At 31.1% G+C, this 14,888-nt stretch overlaps 1 protein-coding gene across 3 annotated transcripts in view; it reads right to left on the minus strand.

Moving 5' to 3' along the window:
* The window catches only part of LOC106478873 (SRSF protein kinase 3-like), a 73,021-nt gene that overhangs the window by 19,157 nt on the left and 38,976 nt on the right, over positions 1–14,888 (minus strand). For all 3 annotated transcript variants that reach the window (XM_022382555.1, XM_022382553.1, XM_022382554.1), the window contains 4 exons: positions 12,701–12,809; positions 10,498–10,585; positions 7,062–7,149; positions 6,020–6,126 (listed from right to left, as the gene is read on the minus strand). In XM_022382555.1, the coding sequence (XP_022238263.1) occupies positions 6,020–6,126; positions 7,062–7,149; positions 10,498–10,585; positions 12,701–12,809 (392 nt within the window). The remainder of the gene's footprint in view (positions 1–6,019; positions 6,127–7,061; positions 7,150–10,497; positions 10,586–12,700; positions 12,810–14,888) is intronic.

The raw sequence follows: 14,888 nt of genomic DNA on the forward strand, positions 1-14,888 counted from the left end.
AAAAAGGTGCAGTCAGAAAAGCATTGATTGTGCAACTTAAAGGAATGAAATCAAAATTGGCAGCCAAACTGGTAGCTACACTTATAGCATTGATAAGAATTTTACAGCAAATATTCATTCATTACTTAGCCAGGCTTTGTTTTTTGTTCAACTTAGGGCATGATGGTGGGTAAAACAAAATACATGCACTGGAAAAAAAGTGACATTCTAAGAAGGGGTGGGGTGGGCTTTAATAATTGATTTTATCATTTTTAACACTTTACAGTTATTTTTTAGCGGACTATAAAACCTCTCTACTATGGAGTTTTGCTATTCTATTCTGCAGTAAATGCAAGACTAGCATGCAAATATCCATCTTCATTGGGAAGAGTGAAACATAGCTATCTGAAAAGTACATATTTGCAATATTAGCACAAAGCACTCTCTTCAGTTACTTCCAGCCCATCATAAGTATATAATAAAGTGTGTTGTTTGAATATCATTCTGAAAATAAAACATAGAAAAAAACCAGAACTTTCTTAGGGGTAAAAAATGTAAAATTTTTAAGTATGATCATTCTCCAGTTATTCCTTAAACACAGTGGTTGTGCTAGATATAAGTAACATAAGCAATTGCATACAGCCCTGAGCAGCTCAAGAGACTATGATTTCATTGGGATTTTATCATTTTATGCTTACAGCCCTGAGCACCTCAAGAGACTACCATTTCATTGGGATTTTATCATTTTATGCTTACAGCCCTGAGCACCTCAAGAGACTACCATTTCATTGGGATTTTATCATTTTAAACAGAACTTTTGACTTATAGTATTGTACTAATTTGAAAACAAAAAATGTTTTCAATGAAAGTGATCTAAAAACATCACTCAATAACAGAGATGTTTAAAAAATAGAGCGGCAAGACACTTTTCAGTAATGCACACATGTGGTGCACATGTACTGATTGATTGCCTAGTGCAGTACACCACAGTGTACATGATTTGAGAAAGATACTGGCACGGTGGTGTTAGTATGCGATTTAAAATGACATTTTAAAATACGTATTAGCATGTGTTGTGTTGGTATATTTTTGGGTTTGTGGAAATAATGCCTTCAGTAATTTTTTATGATGGGTTCAAATATTTCTGCGTAGTGTTAGAAAGTTTAAAACTTGAATATTATCAATTTCAAGGCTCTTCAACTATTCCCTGGGCATCACTAAAAATGTTTGAAGAGTGATATATACATGTGAATATATTTTCGAATAGTAAGAGCTAATCACATTCGCAATGAACAAGAGTAACTTTTTGGGGCTTTAACAGTTGAATGTCATAATTTTTTTCAAAACTTTCCTTGTTATAAAAATATAAATATATAAACAAATATTAAAAGAATAGGTCCAAGGGAGAAATAATGTGGGCTATCTTGCACAAAATAACTGATCTGGCACTATCTCCAGTATTTTAAAAAAGTGGTCTATAACTAGAACAATGGCCTTGCACCTGCCCATCACACTTTCCCTAGCCCTTTGACCTAACACAACAACATAAAAGAGTACATTGAACTTTAGGCTTATATACTCATGGTAAATTGCACTCAAAGGCCTAAAGAAAGCATATTGAGTTATATAGCAATATGTAGGCAAACAACTATTTATAAGCATAAGGAAAAGTTTTACTGATGGTGGAAGATATTACATGTTTTGACAGAACATTGGTCTGAAGACTTATAAATCATTGTTTCCCTACCTATTATTATATCAGCATAATGTGCTTCCCTACTCGAGATTCATATAACAGTAATTACAAAATTTATCGTATTGCACAGGACATTCATAGTAGACCTATATGTCATAATAGTGATTTTCAGATTCAATGAAAGCCAAATGCAACAGCTACATGGAAATATGTTCATATTCTTCCCAAAGGTAAGAAATATTATGCACTAATTACCAAGTAACTGTTCAGCAGTTACTTACACATACACAAAGATAAATTTAACTGTACAAATTAGATGTAAACCAAAAAAAAGCATTTCTTTTTCTGTTGGCTGGACATGGTCTAGTGTGCTGGAGTATGCAATTCAAGGTCAATTGTTTATGTCATGTTGCTTAACAAATATGTGAATAAGTAAAATAAAACAAAATAAAAATTGCACCACGCACTTTAGGGAATTTGGTGTATTAATAACACTGACTTAATTTCTTAATGTAGGTCACCATCTGGTAATGACAGTCAGGATATCAAACCTGATATGTTAATTGGTCTGATTGTGAAGATAATCAAATTCAATAGCCTTATCAAGAAAACCATTATTAAGCATGCATGGAAGGTGATTTTCAGGACATTCACACCAAACAAAAAAGGGTTGTTGCAAAGAAGACCAAGTTTCCATTGATAGTTGTTAAGGTGGAAATATTCAAGGTCCCTTGAAGGTAAGGTAGAAATGATGTTTCATTTGATAAGCATTGATTGGTGGTTATTCTGAGGATGTCAATGCAATAGATTATAGTTTAAAGGAACAAATAATGATATAGACAAGTCAGGCCTATAAAAAGAAAGTAACATTTCAAACTAAAATCCTGAAAAAGGAAGCAAGTTACTCCAGTTTGTAGAACTGAAAGGAATAACTCATGTTAAGATGTCAATGGATAAAGAAATGCCCAGCAAAATTGATGGTCATTAGTGAAGAGAAAAACCTTGCATTATACTCCAGAAGTAACAAGAAGGCAAAAAACATATTGGGAGCAGAAAATAAAAGAAGAGCCCAGCAATGTGTAATATATTGGCTAGGTAACTTCTTCAGTGATGCATGAAAAGAAGGAAAAGACACAATATTAGAATTGAACCTTTGCTACATCAAGTATGATCTGAGGCTAATGAAGCCGAGAGACTGTATAAAAATGTTTTAGTACAGTATCATTGCAGGGGGTACTTATATGGAGTTGATGCATAAAAATAATTAAAAGTTACATTCATGACTTTTCTAACTACCTACTCAATACGTGCACCTATACTCTTAAGATCATTTATGGATACTTTTAAAACACATACAATCTGGCAATCTTTACTTAGCATTATAATACCTCTGGTATTATTACTGGCAAAATTCTGGATTAAGGGAACAAAATGTATATTACTATTAACCAGATTGCCTCCAGATGTTTTTGTGGGTTTCATCCTTGCTTAAGTTACTGTTCTTTTTTCTAGGTCTAAAATCTTGCAACATCCTGAGGGAATAACTAGTGACTTGAGTTCTGACCTGTTCAAACAGCATGCCTCCATTTTTCCAACTTTTACACTTAAGCAATCGAGGACAGTTTCAGATCCTAAAAAATAATACACTTTGGTTACTTTCTTAGGGGGAATAGAAAATTGTAACCCTCTGGCAAAGATCATTTTCTCATCATCAGACAAATGAGTCTGATAAATTATGAATAACTTCATCTGCATGTTCCAAGAACAAGTATCCACGTCTACACTTCTTGAGATAATTGAGTTTATGTAAATGTTTAAATTTAATTTCAGTTAAAGCTTTATAACTACAGTTGATATTTTTAGCTTCTAGGTTTAGGGAGTTAACCCTGCTTCCCAACTGCTCTAGAAATCAGTGGCATAGCCAGATTTCCATTCAGGGGAAGGCAATAAATTAAAAAGCTGAAATTGATCTAAATTTTTAATAAAATGGTAATTAAAACAAATCAAATCAAATATAATAGTGTTTATAGAAGTTTTATTTTTTTAAATCAAATTATACAAAATGAGTTTATTATACATAAAAGCTGTCAAATAATACATGATCAATATGCTTAGATTTTATTTTGGGGTGGGGGAGCATTTGCGAGTCAAGTGCCCTAACCACCCGGCCATGCAGGGCCCCAAAGTTTGGAGTCATCAATGGCTTAGTTTTAGTTGAATGGGGTAAAAGTTCAGCCAGACTTACCATTCAAATCAATAAACAATACTCATATTCCTTTATTTTATAAAGAAATTTGGTTATTACTCTTTAATGATGAATAAACTGATTGACAAACCCCTTTTCAGAATTGTTTATTTCAGCAATTCTACCTGGACTATTAATCATGTTGTCCTCACCAAATTATATAAACCTCCAATTAAGGATTCAAAATTATGTACAAGTAACTTAGTTTATTCACTAATATAATGTAACATGAAAAACTACGTATTTTGTACATACGATCTCATACACAATAATGTTGTACGTGCATTTTTTTTTAGAAGAATCCAGGATAAATTATTTTTTTATTGTTTCATGTTTTTTGCATATCAATTTTACATTATTTTTTTTAAAGAATGAAGCTGCCTCTGCTGGTAATTTTCAGTTCTTCATTAAAGCCTGGGAAGGGGAGGAGGAGGAGAATTGCCAAGGACATGTGACAAAAGTGAATTTATAACCTGTGCTTGAATATAATTTGAAACAAGCATTGATTTTTTTATCACTTGCAAGGTTATTAATACAAAAAGGCATACAGTGTGGTGAAATGGAAAGTAAGTTTCAGATAATGTAAATGTTACTTAATTTTTGTGTAGCACACTTACTTGTACCTCAGACCTGCAAACAGAAATTTAATATCAAGTATGGGATAGCTACAGTTTACTATTTGCCAACAGAGCCTTCTTTAATGATATTTATAGGTTCCATGATAATACTTAAACGTTCTTTTGGAGCTGTGTTAATGTGTTACGTATTTTCTGCCCCTGGAAATTCGAATGGAATATGTCAGTGGACCCAATGGTTTAGTGAAAAAGATCCACTTATGTTGATTCCGTGTATCTCATTCTTGAGTGGTTTAGTTTGGCTGAGGTGCCAGCATCCAAATGCATCTTGGGAAACTACACATCAGATACCAATGTTTGACAATGAAATACAAAACTGAATGTTTAAAAATCTGATCATGATTTTCCTAGCAAATGCCACTCTTTAGGATATTTTTGTTTTTTACTTACATCTAAGGGATGGTTGGCAAGTGTTTGAAATTAAAATTTAACTTTTAATCCCTGTAAAAAAGTTACATTTTCGTCTATGAGTGTAACTAATTTTTACTCTTCTGACAACATTAATATATGAATGTCATTCTTCAGAAGTTCTTCTGGCACCTAGGGAGTAACTGGAGAGAGATATTGTTTTCTCATGCTATTGTTGCCAATTTTTACTGTTCATAAGGATATTTCAGATACAGATCAACACTCCCCCCCATGAATATTGTATTTATTGTGGGATAGAGTGACCAATGTCTATGCTGGAGATACTTTCCCTATGGGAATAAAGGAGCATGTTAAAAATTATGAAATTCAATTATTAAAGCTCCAAAAATAACACAAATTTTCATTGCAAATGTCAAATATTAACCTAACTTCAGGCCACTGTAATTTATTGTTTCATAACTATCACATACTGATACCTAGTTGTAGGTAATGCAAACCTACAACTTCCTAACTGGTGGTACAGATGAACATGTGATGGTCATCTATCACCTATCATCTTTGGAATAACTAATCTAATATGTACTGTATATGTATGTGTTGTTTATATATACATAATCATTTAGTTATTTATAAAATAAACCTTTTTTATCAGAATTACTCAAGGTAACTTTAAGAAACACATACCTTAACTGGATGTAGTTATTTGGTTGAAAATACACTATCAAATTTGGCTTGACCAATATATTACCATTAAATTCATACTCTACAGAACATTAAATTTTCACCAAATAACAGCTCCATTGTTGTTGACTACATCATTTCTACTCAGTAAAAATGTTGAGATATTATTTCATTCGTGCATATGAGACATTTCACGTTATCAAACTTTTCTTTTTTAATTTCCAAACAACGCCCAGAAGTAAATAAATTATCACTTAGTCAATACATATATTTCTGAAGATTAACAAAAAGATAACTGGATTTTTTTCTTTTTCTTGTGAAAAAACACCCTTTTCAAAATGAACTCGTTTTAATCTCAATCTTTAGTCTACCAATAAAGAAAAATTCTGCATGTATATTAATAGAAGTGCTTACCTGTTTTATAATAGTTTTTACATTAGCAATAGGTATACCCTGGTAGTTGGAACGAATAATAAGCTTCAGTAAGTTGTGTCCTAAAACTTCAAACACCATACATACATCTGAACAAAAGTCAAGGAACCAACACTCTGGGCTGTTAACCAACATTTATATAACCATAGTACCTTTTTAGAGGTTTATTAAGTTTAGAATAACAGATTTTGTTTATATTAATATTATAATATTTGCCATTCATGATTTTAGAAAAACAAGTAAGTTAAATTTAAAGAAAACTCCAGACAGATGCAATAAATTCAACCTTCTGTTTAACAGAGATCATTAAATACAGTTGTTTCACTCCACAGAAAGGCCTTGTTAAAAATACAGTCCTCAATCTTGCATACTGTAGCTATAAATATTTGCTTTCTTTTTAAGCATAATACAAGCGTCTATGCACAAAAGTAACCATTCTAAAAGTGTGCAACCAACAGACACACCAATCCATGTTGTGGCATATCAGTGATAGTATATTCAAAACTGATACATGTAAAATAAAAAATGATACGCATCTCTCAAAACTTTATGCATATTTTATGTAGATATGCTAGCTATCTGTAGCACTGTATACAAGCATAACAGAGATGAAATTTGTCTCCCTCCCCCCACATTCAGCTGAAGTTTTCTTCTGGAGCCTTTAAACTTGCTATAGTGTTTGCAGCTTTTACATAAGAATTGGGAATATCCTAGCACAACTAAAATTCTGCATAAACAGTAAATGATAACACAGAACTTTATAAGTGACATAAATGAAACATATTAGTGACAAGCTTAAAACTTAGTAGGAGTGTCAATTCAGACCATTATCACATAATGTTTATTATTTTATTTATCACTGAATAAAACTCTAGGTTACAAGTTAATGCATAGATACTATGACCTACCTAGATGACTTAATTTATGCCACTTACAGAAATCTAAAACACATCAACACACATATATAATTACTATTCTGGCTTTCTTTATGCAACACTAACTTATTTTTTTGAAGAAAGGATACGAGTTCCATTCACACCTGAAATCTTGAAATCATCTAACAACTGCACCACTTTCTCTCTGTATGGATCATCGGGGTCACTTTCTCTTACCTGCAACAATAAATCATGTTTAATACAGAAGTTTCTTGAGATTAGACAAATGCAAAACACTGATTATAATACTTCAAAATAATAAAAAAATCATCACAAAAATAAAAAACAGTAATAAACATGCTAAATTTCCATAGGCAGAAGGCAGACACAAATCTTATAATCTTAAACACGTTTTACTTTAACCCTTTCAACCCAGGCTCAGTCCCTGGTACCGACCTCATAACCATTTTGTGCTTGTTATAGTTTTCATGCTATAGCTTTTAAATTAGTAAGCAAATGTTAACAAAATTTGGCAGTTTATCAGTAAACATTACAATACTTTTATATGCAAAACATCTAATTTTTTATTAAGTTGTAAAGTTTGTAAAGCAATATTTCTCTCATGCCTTTTTTTTTTTCTTTTCACATCTTGCCTACGTATCATGCAAAGTAATTTTATTTTAAGATTAAAAATATTTTTATGCTTCAGAAAATTTTGAAATTTCATATGCAAAATCTTTATAATGTCGAGATAGTTGTCAAACATTTCTTAAAAAAAAAACTTTAAATTCTATCTGTTATTTTCAGTAATTAATCTCTGTATGGGTTCAGTAAATTTGACCGATCTTGCAACCACCATAAAAATTAGGAAATAAACATAAAAATGTGTTCATTCTAGAATGAAAGAGGCATAGATTATAACACGAAAACATAAATGTTTAGACGAAATAGCTTAAATCTCATAACATTATACATTTATATACATTTATTATTTTTATTATATTGACCTTTCACCCGTGCTTGGCTAACACTACAGAAGTTACAACGAAGCGCTCACATGCACTCATGTTACCATATCAAATACCATAAAGGTGACCTTTGGTCTATACAAAGTAACTTGTCTTGGCTGTGTTTTAGTAGACTAGTCTCTGAAGTGTGATTATATTTAATATATTCATCATAGCATATGAAGAAGAAGAACAACAACACACACACACACACATGCACACAAAAAGGTCCAGTCAGGAGAAGATGATTTCAGGTTAATTTCATAAGAAAGCTTGAATATAAAAGAAACTTTACTCCCGATTACTCTGATATCACTTTTGGCACAAAGCCTAAAATTAAGAATAAAAAACAAATTGAACAAGTTTTAAAAAATATGATTAATAACCCATATCTAAAGGCTTATGTTTTAATGAAATAGATTATCTTATGAGGTTCAAAATTTACCATATAAACACACTTTGCTAAAAGAATACTACCTGATGCAAGTAAAGTGAAATATCAATTTGTGTTGTGCATAATTAAGTCCTTCAGCAAAGTTTTTTTTATAAAATCTACAAAAATTATCAATATACAACAGCTAAATCATGAAATTGACTGTTATTTGTTGTTTACAAAGAGGGAAGAGTGTTCTTTTATATGTCACTTCTGATTGGTCAGTACTCACACAAGCAACCAATCAAGTACTGTGTAACACAATGTTGAAATCACATCCATGCACAAATCTTTGTGATGTTTTCTGTGACATAGGCACTAGCAGACAATATTATTATAGCATAAAAACTTTCACAGCAGACTTTGTGGATGAAGTTGAAGAAGAACTACAATGTTCAAAACAATTATACAAAATACACTACTAGATTTACTTAAAAGAATTGTTGGAAATGGAAGTAAGTAAGTAGGTCAAATAAAACTAGTATATTAATTAATAAATTCGACCTGATAATTTGATCTATATACATGCAACATACACAGTAATGAGAGAGGAAGTACAAGTGATTGCTTGAAAAGTATGATGTCATAAGCATATATACATGAAATACATACACACACATACACAGGAATGGGAGAGAGAAAGGCAAATGGGAAGTACATGTGATTGGTTGAAAAGTATGATGTCTGGTTTGTTTTGATTTTCGCGAAAAGCTACATGAGAACTATCTAGATAGCAATCCTTAATTTAGCAGTGAAAGACTATAGGGAAGGCAGTTAGTCATCACCACCAACTTTTGTGCAACTCTTTTACAACAAATAGTGGGATTGACCATCACATTATAATGCCCCATACAGCTGAAAGGACGAGCATGTTTGATGGGATGGGGATTTGAACCCATGACTCACAGATTGCAAGTCGAGTGCCAAACCATCTGGCCAACTGTTGATTTCTCTCTGAACTTCTGTTGTAGACATATTAAATTTCATAGTAAACAAGTCTATGCTAGCTTAAGTTTTCATAGTAATTTACTGTTTACTCCAACAATCTTTCTGCAGCCTCATTTCCAAAACTGTTTACTAAAACAAAAACTACCAATGTCTGTAATTCTTTGTATGATTTAAACTTTCTCTATGCAAAGAAATAATATTTTCTATCTATTTTCACAATTCTATAGAAATAACTGCAGACTCACAATACAATAAATCAATGAAGTATACTTAGATGTAAATACTACAAAAATCCTGGTTTATGAGATATTTTTCGTTATTTCCAGCAACTATCTGTACATTACGGTATAAAGATGTCTGAGTATTTTGGCAGTCATCATTTCAACTTATTTTAGATAAAAAAAATAACACAAGCAGGTTTTTGTAAGAACTTTTTCAAACATGATAAAATTAATTTTTTTATGTAGTTCACAGCAAGATTTTTAAAAAAAAAAGAATGTTAAAATTATGTTTGATAAAACTAAGCTGAATGTAACTTTAATCTTCCATTGGAGAATTTTCAACAGCGTACGCAAAATTTAAGGTGTTGTATGTAAAAAAAAAATCTTGTATTGTTGTCAGCACCATACATAATCAATGGTGTATCTCAGTAGAAAAGAAAACATTGCTATTCATATGAAACATTACAAGAGGTGTAAAAGTACTTTCTTCTACGTAAAATACACAAAACCCTTTTTATTATGAACTATATAGTTTCTAATATACCTTCTGGCTTTGTCTTGCTATCATAACGTTAGTAAGTATTGATAAAATACTGAAGTGTTTAGTAAGTCTATGGCAATGTACAAGGTAATAGATTCTCTAAATCTAAATCACAAAATTTTATCATTATTAATATTTTAAGCTCAAAGCATGCATGACATGCTTTGAGACATTTTGCAGTAAATCTAATTACATGTAATTTAAAACTTGATAATGAGGAACCCACTTTTTAGAAAAAAGGTTTGAGATGGCTTGAATGTTTTATCATTACCCAGTCAAGCCGTCTCCAAACTTTTATTTACATGTGATTTATTGATTTTCTATGATGTATAAATACTAAAGCAACTTAACCAGAATTTAGTAAAAAAGACAATAAACGATTTTGTTTTATTGGAATATAATCTAAACTGAAAGAAAAGAATAAGAAATGCTTACAGATCTGAGAATCTTGATTTCATCAAGAGCTGTATCTGTGTAGTTGGAAGCACTCTTGACAACCTTCAATGCTACAAACCTTTTTGCACTGGAAATGCCAAAATTAGGAATTTTTACTTGTTATCAATGCAAGCTAAACTTTTAAACTATATAGGAAATATCTTTTGAGCACTATTTAAAAGCAGTAAAAAACTTTATTACTAGGTACAAGAACAAACTTTTATGCCACTCCCGGAATATGATATAAGTCAATGTAGCACGAAATCTATTATTCTGTATTGCACAATGAATAAAAGTTGGTAATTCCGTTACATACTTAAGGTAATGAATAAGCATTATGGATAGATCAACCCATCTGTTGTTCATGACAATGATGAAGGATATATCCATATTCTGCACATCATTATAAAACAAAGCTACAGAATTTTAATAGTAACACTTAATGACTTGTTTCATTATTCATCTGTTTTAATGAATATAATTCAAATAGGTTTCACGATTTGTTTGAAGTTAAGCACAAAGCTATACAATGGGCTATTTTTACTCTGCCCACCACAGGTATTGAAACCCGGCTTCTAGCATTGGATATCCGCAGACATACCGCTGTGCCACTGGAGGGCAGGTTCCATAATATATCTATTTTTGAATCTTTTCATGCTTTAAAGATAAAGTGCAAGTAATTTATAGAGCAACATAGCCATAGTGCTAGCATCATATTGAATAACACTGTATTATTTAAAAATTCTTAATTGTTATTTGAAATGAAGTGAATGAATTACTATCTTGACTCATCATTTCATTCTAAACTTGGAATAATTTCACATTCTTTGAATAATTTAGATTTATAAGTTTACATATGTTTCACTATTTGAACTATTTTAAATTTTCTTTAACATTGAGTGTTTACTGAGGGGGGTTCTAATTTTTTCTATATTTAAGCAATTAGATTGCATCAATATCTTTTCATGTTTATGAATCACAAATGCTTAAAGTAACATCATCCGGATGCTATGTTCAATAACAATAGGTAATTTTCTGAGACATCAGAACTGGAAGTGCTACAACATACTTGACTTATACAGCAACTGAAAATTATATTAATTTTCTGGAGGGCATGCCCCCCAAACCCCCCTAGATTATAAAATCTGCATGCCTATCCAAGCACCCTCACTTTGCAACTCCCTCCCACATCAGTGATTTTTCTTATGCACAATTCTGTAGCTTCTTATAGAAATCTACAATACAAAAAAAATATTTGAGTAAAACTATTCAAATGAAAATTCTGATAAATTCCAATTATTTAATCTTCATAAATATCACAGGGCACACCAAAAAGCAGTGCCTTATAGAAAATATCTTCTTATGAGTTTTAGGTGTGGTTTGTTTGTTTTGTTGAACTTTGTTCAAAGCTACTCAAGGGTTATCTGTGCTAGTTGTCCCTAATTTAGAAGTGATAGGTTAGAGAGACAGCAGTTAGTCAACACCATCAATTACCAACTCAGACTACTCTAATTGAAGAGTAGGATTAATTATCATATTATGACACCTCCACAGCTGAAAGGGCGAACACGTTCAGTAATGGGATTCAAATCTATGACCTGCAGCTTGCGAGTCAAACACCCTAACTACCAGGTCATGCCATGCAACTTTCAGGAAAGACTAAAACGAGTTTTAGGTGGTAAAAGATAAGACTTCCACAAGTGTCATAGACATGCGATTTAGAGGTGCTTGATATATTTTCACGTAAGAGGAACTACTTTTCTTAGACTGTAAAATATAACAGCAGAATTTTTTTGTGGTTAAAATACTAGAAAATACAGTTTATTAATTTCCTTCATCATTGTATGATCCTATGCAAGTTATGTAAATTTATCATCTTATAATTATTCGTTTTAATATTCTCTTATTTTAATATCTAAAATATAGAAATTTCCAAAATAAATCTCCATGTCTTCCAAACTATCTGTTAAGATTCCTAAATAGTTTGATATTAATCAATTTCTTAAATTTATAATCTTTACATGCAATTTGAGTACCCATTTTATAAAGATTCAAGGTATTTCCACACATATGACACAAGTATTGACTAACATATCTATCCTAACTTTGATAACAACACTATTAAAGATGATTAAAAAACTTTAATATTAGAAAACCTCTCTTTGAAGGTTGGTGAGTGAAGCAAGTCAAAACGTATACTTACGTCAGATCCCAACACAGCCATACAGTTGAGAAGTGACCCCAACCAAGCTTTCTAATCACATGATATCTCCCATGGAACAGATCACCAATCTTCACAGGGTGATAGCCTCCTGAAGAGATGATTAAAAACTCTTTTTTAGCTTTTAAATAAAACATATTTAAACATGACATAGGAATGATTCTTGAAAGTCTCCTTATACATTTTTTATTAATTCACTCTAAACTGCTTTATGACTGCACTTAAATGGATAGCAGAGACAAAAAAAATATTATAAGTTACAGAAGAAACAAATTATGAACCAACAAGAAGCAGTAATTACTGTCTTAAATTACAGACACCATGATAATTTCACTTTTTATGAGGTGCTAAATGCACGACTAAATAACCAATTAATGAAAATTAGTGTTTTATATTTCAACTATTCAAGAAATCGAAATACTGTAATTATGGTTTCTTCTTATTATTATTTTTGATTAATTCAAGGTTAAATCATAAATTAACTACATGAGTGAGCCAAGTAAAAATAACCATTACTGGTATGATCTTCATCATCTTACAATCACTCATTTTCATATTCTCTTACTTTAATATCTAAAATATAGGAATTTCCAAAATAAAATTCCATGTCCTCCAAACTCTCCATTAAGAGTTTTATATAGTTCACTATTTTAAAGTTTTCTTTAACAATGGTGTTTACTAAGGGGGGGGGTTCTAATTTTCCTATATTTAAGTACAATTAGATTCTATCAATATCTTTTCATGTTTATGAATCAGAAATGTTTAAAATAACATCATCTGGATGCTAAATTCAATAAAAATAGATAATTTTTAAAGGCATCAGTCTGTAACCTGCGATTAATACAGAAGTTAGCAGAAATATGAAATATTCCAAGTGTTAATTAATAGCAAAAACTACTATTTTATGCAATGTTATGAAAAAAAAGCAATAAATAAGAATTGAAAATGAATGACCTTTCAATATAGTGTATAACAAGTTCTGTACTGAAAAGGAAATTTAGGCATAACAGACATTATTAATCAGAAAATGTAAGAACTGCACTTGCTAAGATATTCAACATAGAGACATATTGAATTGTTTTTATCTTTCTAAATAGGCTTCACATCTTTTCTTTTTTGTAACTTTCTGCATTTAGAAGTGGCAGAGATTTACTAGCTCCATGAAAGTAAATATTATCTGCTCCACACAGGGTAGAATATACAAACAAGACAAGAATTACTAACTCATAGAGAACTATGCACGCAAGTGTAGCGGTGAGGACCCGATTCATTAATGGTACATGTATCAAAGGGCCTGATCTATACAGATTGGTAGATATAATGTGTGACCAAGGAATGTGTATTCTAAAACAGGAGTAGTATGTGGCAGTGTGAAAGAAATTTGCCTGCCTCACACAGTGTGACAAGCAATACCTGCTCCATGTTGAAAGGTACATGTAGATGACTAAATAATTCCCATAGGTGTGGAAAAAATTACATGCTTTTGGCAGGGTAGTGCAAGCAGATGCGACATCTTTTGCTTTGGATACAGTTGTACATTATGGGTATGCCAAAGTATTACCTACTCATTAGTTTGTTATCATGTAGAAATGATAAATATACTATCCATTTCATATAGCATAGCACCATTATGTAGGTGAAGTAATTATATGTAGTTATTTAAGTAAATATGGCAAAAAGTACCCAGTTCACGCAAGGTGGTAAACCATTAAGTGCAAGTCATTATTTCACAACAAACTACATCTATATTTTTTTAAATAAAGTGAAGGACAAAGTAAAATGAAATTAGAAAAGAAGATTATTTAATAAGACGGTGCGCAATTACACAGGCATGCAAGTTTCAACTTCATAAAAGTTGTTTTGGTTTTAATAACAGATTTTCTATAATTCAACTACAAAGATCTTGAAAATAATACTCTTTTTTTTTTTCTATCACGTAAGGATTTTTTACAAATTGGGAAGAAAAAAAAACTTATTTAGATCAAATTATCAATTTGTTTACCACAATGAAAATTTTTTATTATTATTATGAAGAAAAGAGAAAAACATTGATGCCAAAAGAATATGCATCCTCATTCATCTAATTTTTTTTGTTGTGAAATCTATGTCTTTTAAGCCTCAAATCTATGTGCTGTGGTCTTTCTTTTTATGTATTGCATTATGACGTTTT

This window comes from Limulus polyphemus, unplaced genomic scaffold (assembly GCF_000517525.1).
Source record: "Limulus polyphemus unplaced genomic scaffold, Limulus_polyphemus-2.1.2 Scaffold257, whole genome shotgun sequence".
NCBI classification, from domain to species: Eukaryota; Metazoa; Arthropoda; class Merostomata; order Xiphosura; family Limulidae; genus Limulus; species Limulus polyphemus.